Below are 23,856 nucleotides of genomic sequence, written 5' to 3' on the forward strand. Positions count from 1 at the left end.
TGTAATCCCGGCTACTCGAGAGACTGAGGCAGGAGAATCGCTTGAACCTGGGAGGTGGAGGTTGCAGTGAGCTGAGATTGTACCACTGCACTCCAGCCTGGGCAACAGAGGGAGACTCTGTCTCAAAAAAAAAGAAGAAATCTTACAAATAAACTGTTAGAATACTGCTTAGCAAGATTGCTGGATACAAGGTTAATAAAGATTAAACATTGTATTTAGAAATAAGTCATAAAGATGTTTAAGACATTTAAAGAGCTTTTCCAACACAGCTGTGATTGAAGGAAGCAAGGCCCCTTCCCTTTCAAGACGTCTTACTCCATAGGGAGGGCGGGATGCTGATTCCGTCCGTCCCAGCAGGAGTTCAGAGCGCTTGATGTGTTGTGAAATCAGCACATGAGGACAGGAAGGCACCAAGAATTGCCAAGATAGCTTTGAAAAGGGGAGAAATTGCCTACTGGATATTACGGTTTATAAAACTACAGTGATTGAACTGGCATCAGTCCAGGAATGAAAACCAGTCCTAGGGTTTTGCAGGGGCCCTGAAAGAGACCTGGACATACTTGGGGAGACAGGCAGTGCCTGGGGGACCAATCAGGCGGGGGCTGCTCACAGCACACACACGATGCTGGATGGATTCAAGATTTTGAATTAGAAAGCAAAACTGAAACTTGGAAAGGAAAGCACGGGCAGCTCTGTGATAAGAAAAGGGAAGGATTTCCTAAACAATCTGAGAGAACATCTGCAAACAGGCTCTGAGCATGCGGGGCCTAGCCTGAGAGAATGTCTGCACACGGGCAGTGAGTGTGCGGGGCTCCGCAGCAGGGCTCCTCTGGGAACCCCAGTCCCACCACGGGAGCTGCTGCTGGGGAGGATGGCGCCCCACACTCCAGAGGGGGGATGTCACACGCACAACCTCAAAGGCACATGTATTCATGGGTGTTTACCCGAGAGAAACAGAAGTGCACCCACACAAAGACACGTCCGTCGATGTGCACCACGGGGGAAGGGACACATGAGCCGTTTGTGTGGTGGCGTCTCTGCAGTGCTAGGGAGGGCAGAATGCCGTGAGCAGGAGTCCATGCCGTGACTCCACTCCTGAGAAACCCCAGGGAAGACGTACCTGACACACCCGAGACAACAGGAAGAAACAGCCAGGTGGGAGAGGGAAGGGCCCGAAGACCAGGGTGGGGACTCTGCAGGATATGCATTTGTCAGGGCCCATTGAATTATTCAGTTAAAATCAGTGTTTTCTTATGTATGGTATAAAATTAATTTAAAGATTTTATGTGGGTCAGAACACTATTAATAAAGGCAAAAAAATTTTTGCCACGCATACCTGACTGTTGTCCACACTATGAAAAGAAATTTTTTTTGAGATGGAGTTTGGCTCTTGTTGCCCAGGCTGAAGTGCAATGGCGCCATCTTGGCTCACTGCAACCTCCGTCTCCAGGGTTCAAGCGATTCTCCTGACTCAGCCTCCTGAGTAGCTGGGGTTACAGGCATGCGCCACCACGCCTGGCTAATTTTGTGTTTTTAGTAGAGATGGGGTTTCTCCGTGTTGGTGAGGCTGGTCTCGAATTCCCGACCTCAGGTGATCTGCGTGCCTCAGCCTCCCAAAGTGCTGGGATTACAGGCGTGAGCCCCTGCTCCCGGCCTATTAAAAGAAATTCTAAAAATTTACTAGTGAATGTCCAACAATCTTTTGGAAAAGTTGGCAGAAGATTTGAACAGGGCTCACCGCAGAGGGGCCTGTGCACGATGCCGCCCCCCTGCCTCCCCGTCCTCCCTTTATTGTCACCAGATGCTTCGCGTTCATGGAGCTGCTCTTCCCTCCCCCTGTCAGGGCTGGCAGCTCTGCAGGGAGGCAAGGCTCGCTGTGGTCCCTTCACTGCCATGTTGCCAGCAGCTTAGTGGAGGACCTGGCACACGGAGGCACGGAGATACTTGATTTTTAATGTAAAAGAATTTTTTGACCGTTAAGTGAAAGTGATTTATAAGATTCTCATCCCGTTTCTATTTCTCACAGAATGCCAATTCCTGTCCAGTTGATCGAACTCTCTTTAAGAGCATTTGTATTCGAGCTCAATTTGGTGGTAAAATCTTAAGGAAGGTGAGTGTGGATGCTGCTGTGGAGACCCCAGGCGTGCTCACGTCCCTGCCCTGTGGGACAGCGTGCTTTCCAAAGTGGGCTTGCTCTCCTGAAATGAGTGTTGGTTAAATGCTTCATAGCAGTCAACTCGAGTGCCCCTTGTGGCCCTGAGCAGGAAACCTGGAGCTTGAGTTGTGCCCTGTCTGGGGGGTTTGGGGTCCGGGTTGGGGGTGAGAGGCAGAGATGTTGCCAGCTCCTGGGATGTCCCTTCGACCCCAGCCCTGTACCCATCACATCGGGGAGCGGCTCTCTGGCCCGTCTGCTCAGAGCTCTTTATTTTGTTTTTGAGATTTATTTTGTTTTTGAGACACCGTCTTGCTCTTTCACCCAGGCTGGGGCGCAGTGGCACAATCACAGCTTATTACAGCCTCAGCCTCCTGGGTTCAAGCCATCCTCTCCTGCCTCAGCCTCCTGAGTAGCTGGGTCCACAGGCGTTCACCACCACACCTGGCTATTTTTTTTTGTTTAAGTGGAGACGAGGTCTCACTGTGTTGTCCAGGTGGGTCTCGAACTCCTAGGCTCAAGCCGTCCTCCTGCCTCAGCCTCCCAAAGTGCTGGGATTACAGGCGTGAGCCACTGTGCCCAGATTTTTTTTTGGAGACCGAATCTTGCTCTGTTGCCCAGGCTGGAGTGCAGTGGCACAGTCTTGGCTCACTGCAGGTTCACGCCATTCTCCTGCCTCAGCCTCCCAAGTAGCTGGGACTACAGGTGCCTGCCACCACCACGCCCAGCTAACTTTTTTTTTTTTTTTAAGTAGAGACGGGGTTTCACATGTTAGCCAGGATGGTCTCAATCTCCTGACCTCGTGATCTGCCCACCTTGGCCTCCTGAAGTGCTGGGATTACAGGCGTGAGCCACCACACCTCGCTTTTTTTTTTTTTTTTTTTTTTTAAGAGGCAGACCTTGCTCTTAAGTGGCAGTCCGGCAGCTGCTGCCTTGCCTTGCTTGATGACTCCACTTAGGGGCCACAGGGCTTACCCGCTCCTTTCCATGCATCATACTTTGCTTTCTGTTGAATATTTTCCTCTTAGATCACCACCCTGAGATGGTAGAAAACATAAAAATTCTTGTGTGCACGTCGAGGGAGACCCTCTGGGCCTGTGGAGCCCACTTAGGAATCTGAAGCCGATCGATCGATTCTGGATTAACTGTGTATCGTGATGGGAATTGACCGTGGGGAGTCTGGGTCCCATGTGGTGTGTGACCGCTGGTTCTGTCCTAGATCCCAGTGGAGAACACCAAAGCAAGTGAGGAAGAGGAGGAGGACCCCACCTTCTGTGAGGTGTGCGGCAGGAGTGACCGCGAGGACAGGCTCTTGCTCTGTGATGGCTGCGATGCGGGGTAAGGGACGCTTGGGACTGGCACACGTGCCCTGCTGCGTGCGAGGTGGGCCAGGGGCAGGAGGGACGCAGAACCTCCTCCTTCTGTGAAGTCTGAGTCCCAGCACCTGGAGCTGAGCTCACCACCCTCAGCAGCGCGGTTCAGTCCTGCGGACCATTGACACCTGCAGGCCTTCCTATTACACCCATTTACACCTCCATCTTTCCCCAAAAAACATTCTGCGGCTACTCACAGAAATGCAGGTAATACATCAAGACAAAAAAGAAAACAGCCAGACAGGAGGCTGTGGGGCTGGCCAGCCAGAGGGTGGGATGTGTCCTGGTCCTGGCCTTTCTGTGGGGGAGGAGTGGCTCTGCCTGCGTCCATCATCCTGGCTGCCTTGGTCCCTCACCTTTCACCCTGCTCCTCCTTCCCCCTCGGGTACGCATCCAGTTACACTGCACCTGCTGCTCTCCCTGGCACAGCTGAGCGCCTGCTCTGGCTCTGCGTGGCCCTGGCTTCCCGGGAGCCTGTGACACTCGTCTCCATATCCCTGCTTTGTCTCGTTGGCTGTAGGCAGGTCCCTCCTTCCCCATTAGCCTCCTGCGAGGGGCTCTCCCTGTTGATTTGAATGATTTTTCTGCGTGAAATCATGGCGAGAGGATTCTGGAAATGTTTCCCTTGTTGAAAGAACCAGTGAGGCTGCTCAATCTGGAGCCTTCTCTTGGGCGGAAAGTAGCTGGGTCAGGGTTTGGACTACGGAACAGCCAGAGCCAGGAGGCCTGGGCGTGCTGTGGCTGCAGCTGCACAGAGGGCAGGCTCCTGGTGAAGGCCTTTGCTCCGTGGCATGTGGTCCTGGTCATCCCAGCTTTGACTCGCCCTTGACCACAGCCACTTGTGCCCCCACCTGTCACCTCGTTCTTAGCCACATACCCAGGCCTCTGCTCCACTCACGCTGCTGTTGGTGCAGGAATCGCTGGCTATCCTTTCGCAGACACTGCAGGGGCCGCCTCGGGGGTCCTGCAGGCCGCCACCACGTTTGTCTCGTCATCAGTTCGCCCTCCTTGTGGCCTGTGGGAGTGTAGGGGCCTTGCAGTGCGCTCCACCGGCCCCTCCAGGTCCCAGCCCCTGCTTGGTCCTGCCCTCTGCTCTCAGCAGCCAGGGAACGGCCATGCCTCTGCTCATATTTGCAAACATCTTGCCTTCCCTCCTTTCTTACGAGTCTGAGCCTAAATCCACGTTTTGTGACAGTTTCCTGAGTGCTCTCCCCTGATGGTCTTCACCTCCTTGGAGTTCCTGGGAGCGTCTGCTGCCAACTGTCCCGGCATGTGCTGAGCTGGTGCCGCAAGTCTAAAGGGCAGGGCTGCTGCCTTGAGTATCCCAGGAGCCTGCTCACTACAGCCCTGGGCACAGTGCTTATTGGCTGTTGATTACTGAGTTACTCCTCAAATATACGCAGAATACTTTTTTTGTTGTTGTTGTTTGAGACGGAGTTTTGCTCTTTTTGCCCAGGCTGGAGTGCAATGGCGCGATCTCGGCTCACCACAACCTCCGCCTCCCAGGTTCAAGTGATTCTCCTGCCTCAGCCTCCCGAGTAGCTGGGATTACAGGCATGCGCCACCACGCCTGGCTAATTTTGTATTTTTAGGAGAGACGGGGTTTCTCCATGTTGGTCAGGCTGGTCTTGAACTCCTGACCTCAGGTGATCCACCCGCCTCGGCCTCCCAGAGTGCTGGGATTACAGGCATGAGCCACCGCGCCCGGTCAAGCGCAGAATGCTTAAAAATAAAAAAAAGAGGTGGAGGGGTGGCTTAGCGCTCCCTGCCCGTGTGTAACACTAGTCCTCTGTGTGGTTTTGGCCACTCTGGGCATGTGAAGGAAGGGCCTGGGCTGGCCTGGAATCGCTGGACACGGCCCGAGGGGCCATGGTGTGATAGGAGAGACCTGGTCCTGGCTGCCATGGGCACCATCCTGGGCAAGGCCCTCATTGCAGGCCGGGGCCGTGAATCTTCTAGTGGCTGGAGGGCAGCTGGTAGGCCAGATGAGGCTGTCGGTTTTCAGGCACAAAGCCTAGTTTTCATGTTAGCTTTTATTTTACTCATTTATGTATTTTTTTCGAGGTAGAGTCTTGGTCTGTCACCCAGGCTGGAGTGCAGGGGTACCATCTCGGCTCCCTGCAACCTCTGCAGTGAGTCACTGCAGCCTTGGTTCAAGCTTCAAGTGGCTCTCCTGCCTCAGCCTCCTCAGTAGCTGGGATTACAGGCATGTGCCACCACAGCCGGCTAATTTTTGTATTTTTAGTAGAGACGGGGTTTTGCCATGTTGGCCAGGCTGATCTTGAACTCCTGGGCTCCAGTAATCCGCCCACCTCGACCTCTCAAAGTGCTGAGATTAAAGGCGTGAGCCACTGTGCCCAACCTAGTTGTAGTACCTTCTAACAAGGCTCTTGGGGATGTTTAAAATTTAAGGCCGGGCGCGGTGGCTCAAGCCTGTAATCCCAGCACTTTGGGAGGCCGAGACAGGCGGATCACCAGGTCAGGAGATCGAGACTATCCTGGCTAACCCGGTGAAACCCCGTCTCTACTAAGAAATACAAAAAAAAGGCCGGGCGCGGTGGCTCAAGCCTGTAATCCCAGCACTTTGGGAGGCCGAGACGGGCGGATCACGAGGTCAGGAGATCGAGACCACCCTGGCGAACACGGTGAAACCCCGTCTCTACTAAAAAATACAAAAAACTAGCCGGGCGAGGTGGCGGGCGCCTGTGGTCCCAGCTACTCGGGAGGCTGAGGCAGGAGAATGGCGTAAGCCCGGGAGGCGGAGCTTGCAGTGAGCCGAGATCACCACTGCACTCCAGCCTGGCGACAGAGCGAGACTCCGTCTCAAAAAAAAAAAAAAAAAAAAAGACAAAAAAAAACTAGCTGGGCGAGGTGGCGGGCGCCTGTAGTCCCAGCTACTTGGGAGGCTGAGGCAGGAGAATGGCGTAAACCCGGGAGGCGGAGCTTACAGTGAGCTGAGATCCGGCCACTGCGCTCCAGCCTGGGCAACAGAGCACGACTCTGTCTCAAAAAAAAAAAAAAAGAAAAAAAAAACTTAATTAAAATTTTTTATTATAAGTGACCTTTACAAATTCAATATGTTGATTTTCTTTCTACCTACACTACTTGAATTACTTGGCAGATAAAACAACGCAAGTATATAAAAACCCTGATGGATATAAAACATTAAAACTGATCAATATAATGATTGTCATACTTCTAAACATTTCCATGCTGTTACTGTTTGCAGTCTGCTAATTTTTTTTTTTTTTTTTTTTTTTTGAGACAGAGTCTCGCTCTGTCGCCGAGGCTGGAGTGCAGTGGCGCGATCTCGGCTCACTGCAAGCTCTACCTCCCAGGTTCACGCCAATCTCCTGCCTCAGGAGTAGCTGGGACTACAGGCGCCCGCCACCACGCCCGGCTAATTTTTTGTATTTTTAGTAGAGATGGGGTTTCACCATGTTAGCCAAGATGGTCTCGATCTCCTGACCTCGTGATCCGCCCACCTCGGCCTCCCAAAGTGCTGGGATTACAGGCATGAGCCACTGCACCCGGCCCAGTCTGCTAAATTTTCTTAAAAATCACACGTCTGAAGTTACTCAATTCCTCATGTCAAAATGGAATCACAGTGGGCCGAGGTGGGTGGATCACCTGAGCTCAGGAGTTCGAGACCAGCCTGGCCAACATGGCGAAACCCTGTCTCTACTAAAAATACAAAAATTGGCCATGCGTGGTGGTGCACACCTGTAACCCCTGATCTTTGAGAGGCTGAGGCACGAGAATATCTTGAACCTGGGAGGCGGAGGTTGCAGTGAGCCAAGATTGTGCCTCTGCACTCCAGAGAGACTAAAAAAAAAAAAAAAAACCGAAAACCCAAGGCTGTCTATAGATACACTGATAATACATGAAATAAGGTACAGTTTCTTGATTTTTTTTTTAAGTTACAATCTAATTTAAAAGTCTGTTCACCAGGAAGGCAGTACAGGGGCTCGCTGAGGCCTGTTAGATGTGGCCCTCCCCTCCCTGGGCAGGTCAAATCTGAGCACCTTCAGCTGCAGGGCGATTCTGCTCTCAGGGCCACCAAGCTCCCCATGCAGGTGGAGCCATAGGTCCCTGCACTGTAGCTGGGCAAGTCTTGGCAGCTCTCCTTGTCCCTGTGCTCGCATTTAAACTTGCAGCCAGTCTCTTCGGGGTGAGTGTGGGGGACACAGGCCTGGCCTGGCTGTGGATGGGCGCCTGCCAGGCACAGAGGGGCCTTCTGCTCGGGCCTCAGGTCGAGCCGCAGCCTCCTCCAAGGTTGCTGGAGCTCAGTGGTGGGAAAGTGGGTTGGACCTTTTCAGACTTTGGAATTCTTTGAAAGAAGGTACTGCTCAGTTCTTGCCTTTGCCCCCAGAGAACTTGTGTAAGAGCAGATGTTAGGAGGGGACCTAGTTAGGGCTCTTTCTACTGCCCCCAACCTGCCGCCCCTCTGTGCTGGCCTGGCAGGGCGTGTCGTGCGCGCGGGAGTCTGCTTCTCTTCCTGCATACCTGTCTCCTGTCTTTCTTGTGTGAGGCCCCAGCGAGGGCCACACAGCGGACACCTTCTCCTAGGTGCAGGATTTTTTTTTTTTTTTTCTGAGAGGGAGTCTCGCTCTGTCGCCTGGGCTGGAGTGCAGTGGCCGGATCTCAGCTCACTGCAAGCTCCGCCTCCCGGGTTTGCGCCATTCTCCTGCCTCAGCCTCCCGAGTAGCTGGGACTACAGGCACCCGCCACCTCGCCCGGCTAGATTTTTGTATTTTTTGGTAGAGACGGGGTTTCACCGTGTTAGCCAGGATGGTCTTGATCTCCTGACCTCGTGATCCGCCCGTCTCGGCCTCCCAAAGTGCTGAGATTACAGACTTGAGCCACCGCGCCCGGCCCTAGGTGCAGGATTCTTGGGGGAATGGGTTTACTTTTGTTTAACTCGTATCTTAGATCCTAGAACAGTTCAGCACTGTGGTTAGTAAGTGGTAGTTAAGCTCAGTTGAATTCAGGCTCAATTTTCAGGGACACCATCAGCTTGACTCCCTTCCTTTGATTGTTTTTGCCGTACTCAGGGCTGTCTGGGGTCTTTGGGGTGAAGTTTCAAGGATCTCGGCACAGACTCCCGAGCCTCGGCTGCTTGGAGGGGCACAGATACCTCATACCGGTGGCAGCACTTCCCAAACTACTTTCCTACAAGGCTTGATAGAAACAATTAAAATATAGTTTCCTTTTAGCAAAGAAACTGTCTCCTCCTTCACTGGCTCGGTGTGAGGCGCGATGTTTGAAACCCCGTGAGTGCGGGTGGGTGAGACGAACCTCTCTGGGAAGCCCCAGAGGCAGCACCTGCCGCAGGGACTCAGCCTGAGCCACTGTCGGCCTCTGGGTGGGCGTCGCGGTCGGCTCAGCTGCTGTCAGGATACCACAGGCTGGGCAGCGTAAACCACAGGTCTTCCTTGTCTCGGTTTTGGAAGCTGGACGTCTGAGATAGCAGCAGGCCTGGTTCCTGGGGAGGCCCTTCTTCCTTCTCACAGACAGCCGCCTCCCCGCTGTGTCCTCCCCTGGCCTTCCCTCCTCTGAGGACACCAATCCTGCAGCCTTGTTCAGCCTGAATTACCCCCTTAAAGGTTCCATCTCCACCTGCTGTCACATTGGGGGTTAGGGCTTCCTAGGAACTGTTGAGGGACGCAGGTCAGCCCCTAACGGAATGCGTCACAGACTTGGGTGCTGTTGGAGGCCTGCTGTGTGGTCCCCTCACTGGAGGAGGTTTGGGAAAGCTGTGAGCAGCACCCAGACGCTCTGCTCTGGCCCTGCTCTCCCTGCAGGTACCACATGGAATGCCTGGACCCCCCTCTCCAGGAGGTGCCGGTGGACGAGTGGTTCTGCCCGGAATGTGCTGCCCCTGGCGTCGTCCTTGCCGCTGGTGAGGACGCTGCTCCCATCTCAAGGCGCGCATGGGCCTTCTCACTGTCTGCTCTGCGGCCCCGGGGTTAGGGTCGGCTGCCGCGTGGGGAAGACGTCTCGGGCTGTCTCGGGCTCGTCTTCTCGGGGCTGTGTGTGGGGTCCATTGGCTGGGGGGTTCCGGTCCTCAGTGGTAGAAGCACCAGGCTCCATGAGCAGCCCTGTGTCCCATGCACAGGTCAGCCTAAGCCAGGGCTGCTGCGTGGCCGGCAGCCACGGGGGGAGCCGCTGGGGAAGGTGTGTGTGGCCTGTGAGTGTGGCACATCAGGCCTGGTGATTCTTCCCAGATGCGGGTCCCGTGAGTGAGGAGGAGGTCTCCCTGCTCTTGGCCGATGTGGTGCCCACCACCAGCAGGCTTCGGCCTCGAGCAGGTAGGACCCGGGTGATCGCCAGGACGCGGCAGAGTGAGAGAGTCAGAGCAACCGTGAACCGGAACCGGATCTCCACGGCCAGGAGGGTCCAGGTGGGTGGCCCAGCCCTGATGCCTGCCCAGAGTGGTCTCAGCGGCCTGGGTGGGTGGCCCGGCCCCGACGCCTGTCTCAGAGCCTCAGCTGCCCAGTGTGGTCTCAGCGGCCCGGGTGGCTGGGAGAGGCGTCGCTGGCACTGTGGGGTCTGCCTGGCCCCCGTGGCTTGTGTTCCTCGGCCTGCTAAGGGGAGCAGGTGAGTGCACCCTGGGGTGAGCCCAGCGGCCCAAGGTGAGGCTGCCTCTCCGAGCAGCTGGAGCCAGGTGCTGAGGGGCAAATGGAGCCTGGCCCTGGGGGTGAGGGCTCTAGGAAACCCCCTTGTTCCCCAGGCCACGTGCCAGCACCACTCCCTCCAGGCGCCTGTGAGCGCCTTCCTCTTGCGCTGGACCTGGTGCTCAGTTTCAGGTGCTCCCTGCGGCCTCCGTCCTCACAGCAGCCTTTCTCTGGGCATTGGACAAGCCGGAGGGTCTGGGCTGTGGGCATCTGGTGTGTGCCCTTGGCAAGCCTAACGCTGAATTTGGAGGGGACTGAGAAGCCTCGGTGGGGTGGGGGCTGTCCCTCTCCAGTGCCCTGCCCAGCACCTGTGCCGCACCCACCACAGTGACTGGTGCTCTCCCCTGTGCCCCTGGGATGCTGTCTGTCCCCCACCTGCCTGCCCCTTGCCTTGTCCCTGCTGCGTACCACCCCCACACCTGTGCAGGAGCCCAGCTCTCAGGGCTTGCCATGGGCTCTGCTCTGAGCTCCGCCCTGTGTCCCTCTTCCTCCACCAAGAACTCCACTGTCCTTGGTGTCTGCCTGTCCTCGCCCTCCATTCTGGCCCTGAGCTTGCCCCCCAGACCCGTCCTAGGCTGTCCTGGCCTTGCCCCCGTGGGAGTGCTGGGCAACCTGTCTGGCAAGGGAGAGGAAGGCCGGGCCGTGGCTGCGGTGGGTGGCGGGTGGGGAGGCTGTCCTGCTTCTCTGGCTGCCATTGCGGGCTGTGCTCTGGGCTCCAGTTGGGGTCTGAGCTGGCCCGGCTGAGGCCCCAAGGGCACCTGACGGCTCCGCCCTTTTGCCTGTAGCACGCACCAGGACGCCTTGGGTCTTCCCTGCTGGACGAAGCCATCGAGGCTGTGGCTACTGGCCTGAGCACTGCCGTGTATCAGCGCCCCCTGACGCCGCGCACTCCCGCCCGACGGAAGAGGAAGACAAGTAAGCCTCGCGGGATGGACTCTCCCGCCAGCCACGTGCTGGGACCCACGCCCAAGGTCCACTCGCTGCTTCCCTCAAGGCCAGGGCTGTGGGCATTTCCGTTTCTTCTGTCTGCAACTTAATCTTCTCAGCTGAAAACACTACACGATGTAGGTTTGACGTGCCGATCTATGACCAGACTGCCTCTGGCGTTACCAGGATGGTGCCAGCCTTCCCAAATTGTTCCCCTCTGCTTTCTGGAAGGACTGCTTCCTGAGGTTTATGGAAGCAGTCTTGTTATTTTTGCTGTAAACATTTGTCTCAATATGCTCTGAAGCCATCAGGGCCTGGGCTTTTCTGTGGGGGCTGAGTTGAGATGAGTGATTTTGCGTCTTGTCTTGCTTCTGCCCTGTTCAGGTTTTTCAGTCCTTTTTTGTGAGTTTTGGTAATTTTGTCCCAGTGCTGGTTAACTTCAATTACTTGGTTCTCAGACGTCCACTGTGAGGTGACTAATTCTCCCTTAAAACTAACGGGCAGCTCCTGGGGAGAGCCGTCGACCGCGCCTTGTCAAACACCCCAGGAAGATGAATTTGGACTGAAATGCTGGGTGTTTTTGCGGTTAAACATTTTTTAATCTTTATGTCACTACAGATGTGCAGCGAGTTCATTTGTGTTAAAGTCTCTCAGGAGAGTTCTTCTCTGGTGTTTGTACCAAGGGGCACAGCTATAGTTTGTTTGTATCATTTTACTTTCCATTGTCACTGTGTGCTTTTTTCTAATTTAGTTTTCTTTCATAGTTTCTCTCTCTTTTCTTTTTTTTTTTTTTTGAGAGAGAGTCTCATTGTGGAGCTGGAGTGCAGTGGTGGGATCTCAGCTCACTGCAACCTCCACCTCCCCAGTTCAAGTGATTCTCCTCCCTCAGCCTCCTGAGTAGCTGGGACTACAGGTGCACCACCACCATGCCTGGCTAATTTTTATTATTTTCGTAGAGACAAGGTTTTACCTTGTTGGCCAGGCTGGTCTTGAACTCCTGGCCCCAAGCAATCCACCTGCCTTGGCCTCCGAAAGTGCTGGGATTATGAGTGTGAGCCATGGTGCCCAGCCCTACTTCATAATTATGTAACATATTTAATGGTACACTCAGGGAGGTCAGGCTCTGTTCTTAGATGCTGCTCATTTTCTGTCTCTCCCCCCAGTAGGAACATGTTATTTTTATTCCTTTTTTTATTGAGACAGGATTTCATCTTGCCCAGGCTGGAGTGCAGTGGCGTGATCTCAGCTCACTGCAACCTCTGCCTCCCAGGCTCAAGCAGTTGTGGTGCCTCAGCCTCCTGAGTAGCCTGTAATCCCAGCACTCTGGGAGGCTGGGGCAGGTGGATAGCTTGAGGCCAGGAGTTTGAGATGGCGCCACTGCAGTCCAGCCTGGTTGAGAGAGTGAGTCTTTGTCTCCAAAAATATATATACAAATATATGGTTTATTTCTCCTTTTAAAAAACTTTAGGGCCGGGCGCAGTGGCTCGCGCCTGTAATCCCAGCACTTTGGGAGGCCAAGGTGGGTGGATCACGAGGTCAGAAGATTGAGACAATCCTGGCTAACACGGTGAAACCCCATCTCTACTAAAAATACAAAAAATTAGCTAGACATGGTGGCGGGCACCTGTAGTCCCACCTACTCAAGAGGCTGAGGCAGGAGAATGGCATGAACCTGGGAGGTGGAGCTTGCAGTGAGCTGAGATTGCGCCACTGCACTCCAGCCTGGGCGACAGAGTGAGTGAGACTCCGTCTCCAAAAAAAAAAAATACAAAAATTAGCCGGGCGTGGTGGCGGGCGCCTGTAATCCCAGGTACTCGGGAGGCTGAGGCAGAAGAATTGCTTGAACCCGGGAGGCAGAGGTTGCAGTGAGCCAAGATCACACCAGTGTACTTCAGCCTTGGTGACAGAGCAAGGCTCCATGTCAAAAAAAAAAAATCTGGGCAGGGGCAGTGGCTCACACCTGTAATCCTAGCTCTTTAGGAGGCTGAGGCAGGAGGATTGCTGGAGCCCAGAGACCAGCTTGGGCGACATGGTGAGCCCTATCTATAAAGACAATGATCTGGGCACGGTGGTGCATGCCCGTAGTTCAAGCTGCTTGGGAGGCTGAGGCAGGAGAATCACTTGAGCCCAGGAGTTTGAGCCTGCTGTGAGCTGAGATCATGCCACTGCACTCCAGCCTGCGTGACAGAGCAAGAGCCTGTCTCAAAAAAAAGAAAAAAAAAAAATGCAAGGCAGTGCGTGTCGTCCTGCTGTGCCGGCTCCTGGGCTCCGTCCTCTGGGCTGGACTCGCAGGAATGGGGTGGGGAGGGCCCAGCACAGGTAAGCACAGACTTCAACCTCTTCTCCTTAGGAAGACGGAAGAAAGTGCCGGGAAGAAAGAAAACCCCGTCCGGACCATCCGCAAAAAGTAAGGGCTCAGCGACAAGATCTAAGAAACGCCAACATCGAGTGAAGAAGAGAAGAGGGAAGAAGGTAAAGGTGAGCGTTGGGTGGCAGCGCCTGAGCCTCCGCCGGCCTCAGCACCCTCGCGGTTACGGAGCGGGGATCGTCATCGTCACTGCTTCTCTGTATTTACTCAGCGATTTGCTGATGGAAATGAACGTTTCTGTAACACAGACTGAAGATGGGCTTGAGGCCAGCTGTTTCCTAAGGCACACGGAGGGGCTGAGGGCTGGTCGTGTGTCCCCCAGGAACCTTCCTGAAGCCATCCATCCGCTGGTTGGGGAGCCCGGTGTGAGCCAGGCCAGTGCAAGCCCCTCTGGCAGAGGCCCCTGGGAGCAGTTGTGGGTTTCAGGCAGACCTGGCCAGCCTGGCTTTGAGGAGTGACACAAGCCGTGTCTGACAGGCCCCGTCCACCTCCTCTGACCCACGCTCGCTGGGCCCTGGGGGCAGCCTTCTTGGTCTACATCGTGGCCTTCGTTGTCCCAGGCCCCTTTCATCCGAAATCATGGACCAGACATTTAATATTTATTTTTAGTTGATCCCTAATTATTGTCTGTGTTTATGGGGCGGAGGGGGGTGTGTCATTTGTGTGCATGTTTGTGATGCTCAAACCGGGACTAAATGCATAACCTCCTCGGACTGCATATTTAAAACACCTTAATATATAAAAACTTGAATTGCGGCTGGGTGCAGTGGCTCACGCCTGTGATCCCAGCACTTTGAGGGGGCTGAGGCAGACAGATCACCTGAGGTCAGGAGTTCAAGACCAGCCTGGCCAACATGCTAAAACCCCATCTCGACCAAAAAGACTAAAAATTAGCCGAGTGTGGTGGCAGGAACCTGTAGTCCCAGCCTCAGGAGGCTGAGGCAGGAAAATCACTTGAACCCCAGGAGGCAGAGGTTGCAGTGAGCCGAGATGGCGCCACTGCACTCCAGCCTGGGAGACGAGAGAAAAAGTCTACCTCAAAAAAACAAAACAAAACAAAAACTGAGTTGCAGCCATTGTTCAAGTGTTTGCTGGATCTTTTTGTCTGTTTGTTTGTTTTTGTTTTTTGAGATGGAGTCTCGCTCTGTCCCTGGGCTTGAGTGCAGTGGTGCGATCTCGGCTCACTGCAACCTCCACCTCCCGGGTTCAAGCGATTCTCCTGCCTCAGCCTCCTGAGTAGCTGGGATTATACGCATGCGCCACCAAGCCCAGCTAATTTTTGTATTTTTAGTAGAGACAGGGTTTCACCATGTTGGTCAGGCTGGTCTTGAACCTCCTGACCTTGTGATCTGTCCGCCTCGGCCCCCCAAACTGCTGGGATTACAGGCGTGAGCCACCGCGCCCGGCCTTTGTTTTGTTTTTTGAGACTATCACTCTGTGGCCCAGGCTGAAGTACAGTGGCGCAATCCCAGCTCACTGCAGTCTTGGCCTCCCCAGGCCCAGGTGATCCTTCCTGAGTAGCTGGGACAGCCCACCATGCCCAGCTAATTTTCGTATTTTTTGTAGACACAGGGGTTCGCCATGTTGCCCAGGCTGGTCTTAAACTCCTGGGCTTAAGCAGTTTGTCCACCTCAGCCTCAAAAAGTGTTTTTGTTTGTTTTAGGTTGGGGCGGAGACAGAGTCTGGTTCTGTTACCCAGGCTGGAGTGCAGTGACAGGATCCTGGCTCACTGTAGCCGCCTTGACCTCCCAGGCCAAGGTGATCCTCCTCCGTCAGCCTCTCAAGTAGCTGGGACCACAGGCTCACACCACCTCACCCAGCTAATTTTTTTTTTTTTTTTTTTTGGTAGAGACGGGGTCTCACTATGTTCCCCAAGCTGGTCTTGAACTCCTGAGCTCAAACAATCCTCCTGCCTCGACCTCCCAAAAGTGCTGGGATTACAGGTGTGAGCGCCAAGTCTGCTGCATTTTTATGTGAATTTATACTCGAGATTATTATTCATTTCCTAGTGAATATAAACTTATATAGTACACATTTATATAAAACTATATTTTAGTTTTTTTTGTTTTTGAGACAGAGTTTCACTCTTGTTGCCCAGGTTGGAGTGCAGTGGTATGATCTCAGCTCACTGCAACCTCGGCCTCCTGAGTTCAAGCAGTTCTCCTGTCTCAGCCTCCCAAATAGCTGGGATTACAGGCTTGCGCCACCACGCTCGGCTAATTTTGTATTTTTAGTAGAGATGGGGGTTTCTCCATGTTGGTCAGGCTGGTCTTGAACTCCCGACCTCAGGTGATCTGCCCACCTTGGCCTCCCAAAGTGCTGGGATTCCAGGTGTGAGCCACCATATCTGGCCCCCTTATTTTAGTTTTAAATGGAGTATTCGAACATCTGGTTATTCATTCAGACAGAATTCCTGGAGTGAGTAGAAGCTAAAGCCATGACCAGGTGTTGGATAAGGACCTGCCGTTTCCCAGTTCTCTGGTCCCCTGGGCTCTCCCTTTGCTTTGCAGGGTGTCCTGAGCGTGGGTTGGAACCACCTCTTCCATCCCTGTGCCCGGAACACTCCTGGGCGTCCTCCCGAGCTTTTTGTCCTCGGCCGGCCTGCGTGCCATTGCTGTGGGTTCTTTCTTCTCCTGCAGACAGTGTGCTGGGACCCCTGCCTGGGGGCCTGGTGGCAATTGAGGGTGCTTGCCCTCAGGAGGGATGGCGCCTGCCTTCAGGCCGTGCTGTCCCAGCCACAGCGGGAGGCTGCTCTGTCCGCTGTGCCTGGAATCAGAAGGAAATAGCTAGTAACTCTTAGGAGTTTTCATAATTTAGGAATAATGACAGCGCTTAAAATCTAAATTTGTGTCTTCTTCTCAAAGGTTTTTTGGTTTTTTTGGTTTGTGTTTTTGTTTTTGTTTTCGAGATGGAGTCTCGCTCTGTCACCCAGGCTGGAGTGCAGCGGTGCGATCTCTACTCACTGCAGCCTCCGCCTCCCAGGTTCAAGCAATTCTGCTGCCTCAGCCTCCTGAGTAGCTGGGATGACAGGCACCCGCCACTACGCCCGGCTAATTTTTGTATTTTTAGTAGAGATGGTTTTGCCATGTTGGCCAGGCTGGTCTCAAGCTGGCCTCAAATGATCTGCCCGCCTCAGCCTGCAGAACGCTGGGATTCCAGGTGTCAGCCACCGCGCCCGGCCTTCGAGGGGTTTTACTGTCAGCCATCAGTTGAATTTTTTGTTTCCCTCTATGTGAGTTTTCACTTAATGCTAAGTACCACGTAATGGTGACACTGCAGCACCCCGGTAGCCTCTCATAACCTGCAGTGAGCTTCGCAGCCGACGTGTGCGGCGCTGGGTGCGCTTGTCAGTGATCAGTGCCTGCGAAGCCTGTTGACTTTGGCTTAGTGTTTTCCCGCCCTAGTGTTCGCTGTTGCTGATGAAGCCTTCACATGGCATTTACAGAGCCCTCGTAGATGCCATCCCCGTCTCTCTGTTCATCTTTTTCTTTGTTACTGGATTCAGAGTGAAGCCACCACTCGCTCTCGAATTGCGCGGACGCTGGGCCTGCGCAGGCCTGTTCACAGCAGCTGCATCCCATCAGTGTTGAAGCCAGTGGAGCCCTCCTTGGGGCTGCTGAGAGCGGATATTGGAGCTGCATCTCTGTCTCTGTTTGGAGACCCCTATGAGCTGGACCCCTTCGACAGGTGACCGAACTGGTGATGGTCCTGCCTGGGCACCCGCTCCTCTCTCTGGGGGCTGTGGGCATGGTACCCAAGGTGCATGTGGAGGCGTTAGGTTTTGTGTTTGTGAGTGAGGGTGACCATTCCTCCACCACCACACTCAGTGCAGGTGGGCAGCGTGGAACTTAGAGGTCTGGTGCGGGGCCCGAATCACACGTGCCGCCACGTGGCCAGTGCTCGGCCATCCTCGTCCGTGCCGTCTCCCTGGGCTGCGGGTTCTGGGAGCTGGGAGTCACCTGTTCCCTTTGGCCTGTGTTCTCCCCTCTAGCAGTGAAGAACTTTCTGCAAACCCTCTTTCCCCTCTGAGTGCCAAGAGACGGGCTCTGTCCCGGTCAGCCCTGCAGTCCCACCAGCCCGTGGCCAGGCCCGTCTCCATGGGGCTTTCCAGGTGTGTGAGAGCAAAGGCTTCTGGGGAGGTGAGGGCAGCAGTGGGGCAGCGGATGGGGGTTCCAGGGTGGCCCTGGGTGGCCTCAGCACCCCCCCTCAGCTGTCACGCTTATCAGTCGGCTCTTGGCGTGAGGCAGTGCTGCAGCCTGTCGTGAGTCAGAGGCCACGGCCTGCCCGTGAGCGTGGACTGGAGTTGCTGCAGCTCCACGAGGTTGGCCCCTCTGTCCCCCACCCTGGCTTGAGAGCCACCAGCACAGGGACACCACCTCGGGCAGGAGCAGTGGCTCTGGTGAATAAGGCTGTTATCAGAGGTCACCTTTTGGCCAGTTCTTTTGTTTCGCCACAAGAACAAAAAAAAAATTGACCAAAACCAACAGAACAGGTAAAGATGCTTGTCTGCCCCCTCCCGCCCGTTGGTGGAGTTGGGGGTGGCAAAGGCACCAGAGGTGACTTCTCCCAAAAACACCTGGTTTCCCTGGAGCCAGAGCTGGAGGGTGGGGCTCCCTCCCTCCCTCTGGGAGGCCCTGGTGGGCACCTCTTAGAACAGCAGCCGGAGCCAGGACTGTGGGGGAGGCGCAGGCCCCGCCCAGCCCCACTCTTCCCGGCTCCTGCCTGCTGCAGGGCTCTGCCTGGGTGCCGGTCCTCAGGCTGTGGGAGGCAGTGATGGCAGGGCCTTGGGTCTGTGCCCACAGGAGGCATCTCCCTGCTGCGGTGCCAGAGCCAGACTTGGAGGAGGAGCCAGTGCCTGACCTGCTGGGCAGTATCCTATCGGGCCAGAGCCTCCTGATGCTGGGCAGCAGTGACATCATCATCCACCGTGATGGCTCCCTCAGCGCCAAGAGGGCGGGTGAGCACCTCCGTGCCACAGCTGCCTTCCTCTGTGGGCTGCTGGTCCTCAGGCTATTCCCAGCACTCAGCCCATGTCTCAGTCACAGAAGATGTAATTGAAGTTGGGGGACTATTCCTCAGCCATTTTTCTCCATTGGTTTCCCTTCTTGAGCAGTTTCCCAGTTAGCTCTGAGTTCTTACCGAGCCCCACAGCTTCAGAGTGCGGCCCCTAGTACCTGGTTAAGAACATGTCGGCCGGGCGCGGTGGCTCACGCCTGTAATCCCAGCACTTTGGGAGGCCGAGACGGGCGGATCACGAGGTCAGGAGATCGAGACCATCCTGGCTAACACGGTGAAACTCCGTCTCTACTAAAAAATACAAAAAACTAGCCGGGCGAGGTGGCGGGCGCCTATAGTCCCAGCTACTCGGGAGGCTGAGGCAGGAGAATGGCGTGAACCCGGGAGGCGGAGCTTGCAGTGAGCTGAGATCCGGCCACTGCACTCCAGCCTGGGTGACAGAGCGAGACTCCGTCTCAAAAAAAAAAAAAAAAAAAAAAAAAAAAGAACATGTCCTGACCGGGCGCGGTGGCTCAAGCCTGTAATCCCAGCACTTTGGGAGGCCGAGACAGGTGGATCACAAGGTCAGGAGATCAAGATCATCCTGGCTAACATGGTGAAACCCCGTCTCTACTAAAAAAAAAAAATACAAAAAACTAGCCGGGCGAGGTGGCGGGCGCCTGTAGTCCCAGTTACTCGGGAGGCTGAGGCGGGAGAATGGCGTGAACCCGGGAGGCGGAGCTTGCAGTGAGCTGAGATCCGGCCACTGCACTCCAGCCTGGGCGACAGAGTGAGACTCCGTCTCAAAAAAAAGAAAAAAAGAAAAAAAAAAAAAACATGTCCTACTGGGGAACTGCCCCTGCCCCGGTTAATAGCATCCTAATGGCCTCAGGCCCTGTACTTTGTCATCCACAGAGCGGCTGTTGAAGCAGCTCTCCGGGTGTGGAAAGACGAGGTGTCTACCTCAGCAGGCAAACGGGAGTTTAAAGTGCACGACCTCACAGAAAACCAGTTGTGATAAAAGTTAAACCACTGACATTTAAGAAGAGTGGGTGGGAAATGATTGCCATTGACTTTTTTGTTTTTTAGCTCCAGTTTCTTTTCAGCGAAACTCAGGCAGTTGGTCCAGAGGGGAAGAAGGATCTAAGGACTGCCTGCGGCCCCGAGCACTGCCCTCAGGGAGCCCAGCCCAAGGCCCCTCAGGAAACAGGCCACAGAGCACAGGGCTAAGCTGTCAAGGCAGGTCCTGCATCCCCACCCGCACCTCGGGCGCACCGGTGAGGCCGGACTCGTCAGCAACCCCTGGGTCGGTTCAGGCCCGGAACTTGTCCAATGGGAGCGCGCCTGGCTTCAGACAGAGTCCCAGCCCCCGGTTCAACGGCACCAACAAGCACACTTTGCCCCTTGCTTCTGCCGCGTCTGAGATCTCAAGCAGAGATTCGAACCCCCCGTGTCGCCGTGCGGTGCCAGGGCCTCCCCTGAAACCCGCGCCCAAAAGAACAGACATCTCTGAGCTGCCCAGGATACCAAAGATCAGGAGAGAGGACGCTGGCGGCAGATGGGGCGCGGCCCCAGCCCACGGGCAGAGCATCGAGATCCCCAGCGCCTGCATCAGCCGGCTGACTGGCAGGGAGGGCGCCGGGCAGCCAGGGCGAGGCACGCGGGCAGAGAGCGAGGCCAGCAGCAGGGTCCCCCGGGAGCCCGGCACGCACACAGGCAGCTCCCGGCCCCCAGCCCCCAGCTCCCATGGCAGTATGGCCCCGCTGGGACCATCAAGAGGGAAAGGGGTTGGGTCGACCTTTGAGAGCTTCCGGATCAATATTCCTGGAAACATGGCCCATTCCAGCCAGCTCTCCAGCCCCGGCTTCTGTAACACGTTCCGGCCCGTGGACAGCAAGGAGCAGAGGAAGGAGAACCCCTCGCCTCTCTTCTCCATCAAGAAGACGAAGCCGCTGCGGAGTGAGGTCTACGACCCGTCTGACCCCACCGGCTCCGACTCTAGCGCCCCGAGCAGCAGCCCCGAGAGGTCTGGCCCTGGCCTCCTGCCCTCTGAGATCACACGAACCATCTCCATCAAAAGCCCGAAGGCCCAGACGGTTCAGGCTGTGCGCTGCGTCACCTCCTACACAGTGGAGAGCATCTTTGGGACAGAGCCTGAGCCCCCTCGTGGGCCGTCCTCTACTGTGTCCCAGCTCCGGGGGGCCTCTGACACGGAGCGAGAGGAGCCTGCGGAGAGCCAGGGCCTGGCTGCCCGGGTGCGGAGGCCATCCCCGCCGGAGCCCTGGGACGAGGAGGATGGGGCGTCTTGCAGCACCTTCTTTGGCTCTGAGGAGCGGACGGTGACCTGTGTGACTGTCGTGCAGCCAGAAGCCCCGCCCAGCCCGGACATGCCGCAGGCGGCCACCCACAGAGTGGTGGAGCTCAGGCCCCCTTCCCGGTCCCGCTCCACATCCAGCTCCCGCGGCAGGAAGAAGGCCAAGAGGAAGAGGGTGGCCAGGGAGCACCGACGGACGCGCTCTGGGACGCGCTCTGAATCCAGGGACAGGAGCTCGAGGTCAGCGTCACCATCAGTGGGTGAGGAGCGCCCCAGGAGGCAGCGGTCCAAGGCCAAGAGCCGGCGGTCCTCCAGCGACCGCTCCAGCAGCCGAGAACGAGCTAAGAGGAAGAAAGCCAAGGACAGGAGCAGGGAGCACAGGCGGGGCCCCTGGGGCCACAGCCGGAGGACGTCCCGGTCGCGCTCGGGGAGCCCCGGCAGTTCTTCCTACGAGCCCTATGAGAGCAGGAAGAAGAAGAAAAGGAGATCGCCGCCCAGGCCTCGGGGAAGGGAGTGCTCCCCCACCAGCAGCCTGGAGAGGCTCCACAGGCACAAGCATCAGCGGGAACGCAGCCACGAACGGCCAGACAGGAAGGAGAGCGTGGCATGGCCCCGAGACCGGAGGAAGCGGAGGTCCCGGTCCCCAAGCTTGGAGCGCAGGGCGCGGGAGCACAGGCGGCCACGGTCCCGTGAGAAGCGGCCGAGGCCCCGGTCCCATTCCCCAGAGAGGAAGGGGCCTGTGAGGGACGCTTCCCCAGCACCCCTTGCACAGGGGGAGCCAGGGCAGGAAGACCTCCCCACCAGGTCGCCAGCCTTGGGGGAAGCACATGTCTCAGTGGAGGTGGCTACGGCAGACAAGGCCCCCCTGCAGGCCCCCCCTGTCCTGGAGGTGGCAGCCGAGTGTGAGCCCGACGACCTGGACCTGGATTATGGCGACTCCGTGGAGGCCGGGCACGTCTTCGACGATTTCTCAAGTGAAGCTGTTTTCATCCAGCTCGATGACATGAGCTCGCCACCTTCTCCCGAAAGCACAGACTCCTCCCCAGAGCGAGACTTCCCACCGGAGCCCGCGTTGCCCCCAGCCAGCCTGGCCGTGGCCGCCATCCAGAGGGAGGTGTCGCTGATGCACGATGAAGACCCTTCACAGCCCCCACCCCTGCCAGAGGACCCCCAGGAGCCACATCTGCTCAGGCCGGATGTGGCTGAGAAGGCTCAGGCGCCCAGTGCCCTGGATGTGGCGCCTGTGGGGAAGGAAGACGGCCCCTCCGTGAGCGGGAGGGCACACGAGGCAGCCCGGCCTGAGGAGGTGGTTTTGCAGACCCCCCTGCTGCGGTCCAGAGCCCTGGTGAAGCGGGTCACCTGGAACCTGCAGGAGTCGGAGAGCAGCGCCCCTGCCGAGGACAGAGCCCCCCGTGAGTAGGGCCCGGGCCCCGGCCCCCGCTGAGGACAGAGCCCCCCGTGAGTAGGGCCCCGGCCCCCGCTGAGGACAGAGCCCCTAGTGAATCCAACCCATGTTGAGAACAGGAACCCTGAGTGAGTAGGGTCCTGCGCACCACAGGGAGCTTCTGGAGCCAGGGAAGACTGGGATAGTGGGTGCGGGGGTCTCCTGCAGGCGGGCAGAGCAGGTCATGGTGGGGGATCAGTGGCTAGGAGCTGGCGCACCTCGCAACCTTCCCTTGCTGCTGGGGGTGGATCTGAGGGCTGCTCTGTGGTCCTTGCTCCTGGCGCTTTTCTGGATTTTTCCAGCCGTGAAACAGCATTCTGGGCAGGGGCGGGCACAGAGCACCCACCTCCCTGTCTGTCGGGCCCCCAGGGGCACTGTTTCACAGGCCACAGAAGCCCCGAGAAGGAGCCTGGGATGTGGAGGACGTGGCCCCCACAGGGGTCAGGCAGGCGTTCTCCGAGCTGCCCCTTCCTAGTCATGTGCTTCCGGAGCCTGGGTTCCCAGACACAGACCCCTCTCAGGTGGGTGCCTGGGCTGGAGGGCTGTGGGCTGTGGGCAGTGGCCTGGCACCCGTGCCACACACGCCACACGAGGCTGGGGCTGAGGCCTCACGGCTCCTGGGCAGAGCTGCCAGCCGTAGGGCCCGGTGCTCAGCAGAGGTGTCCTTCCCAGGTTTACAGCCCCAGCCTGCCACCTGCCCCAGCCCAGCCCTCAAGCATCCCACCCTGTGCGCTGGTCAGCCAGCCCACGGTCCAGTTCATCCTGCAGGGGAGCCTGCCGCTAGTGGGCTGTGGGGCAGCACAGACCCTGGCCCCAGTGCCCACTGCCCTGACCCCAGCCTCAGAGCCAGCCAGTCAAGCCACTGCAGCCAGCAACTCAGAGGAGAAGACCCCGGCTCCCAGGCTGGCTGCAGAGAAAACCAAGAAGGAGGAGGTGAGTCCTGCCTCCTCCCACTTTCCCCGCGTTCCTGTCTTATTGTGAAACTAAAATTGTCGGGGCTGAATTTAGGGGTGGAAGCCAGTCCCTGTGCCTCCGGAACTGGAAAGGTGTCTAGAACCGCAGTGCCTCTGGCCAGAGGGACTCCAGGCCCCCTGCCTGGCCGCGTCACACATTTGTCCCCCTCTAGTACATGAAGAAGCTGCACATGCAGGAGCGTGCTGTGGAGGAGGTGAAACTGGCCATCAAGCCCTTCTACCAGAAGAGGGAGGTGACCAAGGAGGAGTACAAGGACATCCTGCGCAAGGCCGTGCAGAAGGTGGGCTGCGCGCGAGCCTGTGTGTGGGGCTCGGGGTCACGGGTAGCCCGTCGCTGCTGTCTCGTCAACACGGACTTTGGGGTGACCGTGAATGCAGGTCCGAGGTCAGCCAGCCAGGGCAGGTGGCTGTGTTGCCACATCCTGCAGGCCTGGGGTCAGGTGGGTTCGCCTGTGGCTGCCCCTGGCAGATGGTTAGGAAGAAGGGTGCCTCAGTGCCTGCGAGGCCCACGCAGACGTGTTTTGCAATATGTAAAATTACCCAGCCCACGCCCAGCGTACAGGTGGGAGAACAAGACCCCCAGAGTGAGCAGGTGCCTGGTGACGTCTCAGCCCATGCTCCCCCCGACACCG

General features: G+C 56.7%; 1 protein-coding gene across 19 annotated transcripts in view; it reads left to right on the forward strand.

The window, feature by feature from the left end:
- The window catches only part of PHRF1 (PHD and ring finger domains 1), a 38,608-nt gene that overhangs the window by 14,189 nt on the left and 563 nt on the right, over window positions 1–23,856 (forward strand). For 2 of the 19 annotated variants that reach the window (XR_013403352.1, XR_013403355.1), the window contains exons 5-17: window positions 2,027–2,110; window positions 3,372–3,490; window positions 9,330–9,427; window positions 9,753–9,928; window positions 10,988–11,117; window positions 13,480–13,607; window positions 17,003–17,184; window positions 17,489–17,608; window positions 18,300–18,454; window positions 19,582–22,264; window positions 22,620–22,771; window positions 22,923–23,183; window positions 23,377–23,505. Coding sequence is in view for 15 of the 19 variants with exons in the window: in XM_015113238.3 (XP_014968724.3) it covers window positions 2,027–2,110; window positions 3,372–3,490; window positions 9,330–9,427; window positions 9,753–9,928; window positions 10,988–11,117; window positions 13,480–13,607; window positions 17,003–17,184; window positions 17,489–17,608; window positions 18,300–18,454; window positions 19,582–22,218; window positions 22,620–22,771; window positions 22,923–23,183; window positions 23,377–23,505 (4,371 nt within the window). In the remaining 4 variants the exon portion in view is untranslated. The remainder of the gene's footprint in view (window positions 1–2,026; window positions 2,111–3,371; window positions 3,491–9,329; window positions 9,428–9,752; window positions 9,929–10,987; window positions 11,118–13,479; window positions 13,608–17,002; window positions 17,185–17,488; window positions 17,609–18,299; window positions 18,455–19,581; window positions 22,265–22,619; window positions 22,772–22,922; window positions 23,184–23,376; window positions 23,506–23,856) is intronic. The other 17 variants (XM_015113238.3, XM_015113241.3, XM_077961526.1 and 14 more) reach the window with 10 other exon arrangements.

Source organism: Macaca mulatta, chromosome 14 (assembly GCF_049350105.2).
Source record: "Macaca mulatta isolate MMU2019108-1 chromosome 14, T2T-MMU8v2.0, whole genome shotgun sequence".
Classification (NCBI taxonomy): Eukaryota; Metazoa; Chordata; class Mammalia; order Primates; family Cercopithecidae; genus Macaca; species Macaca mulatta.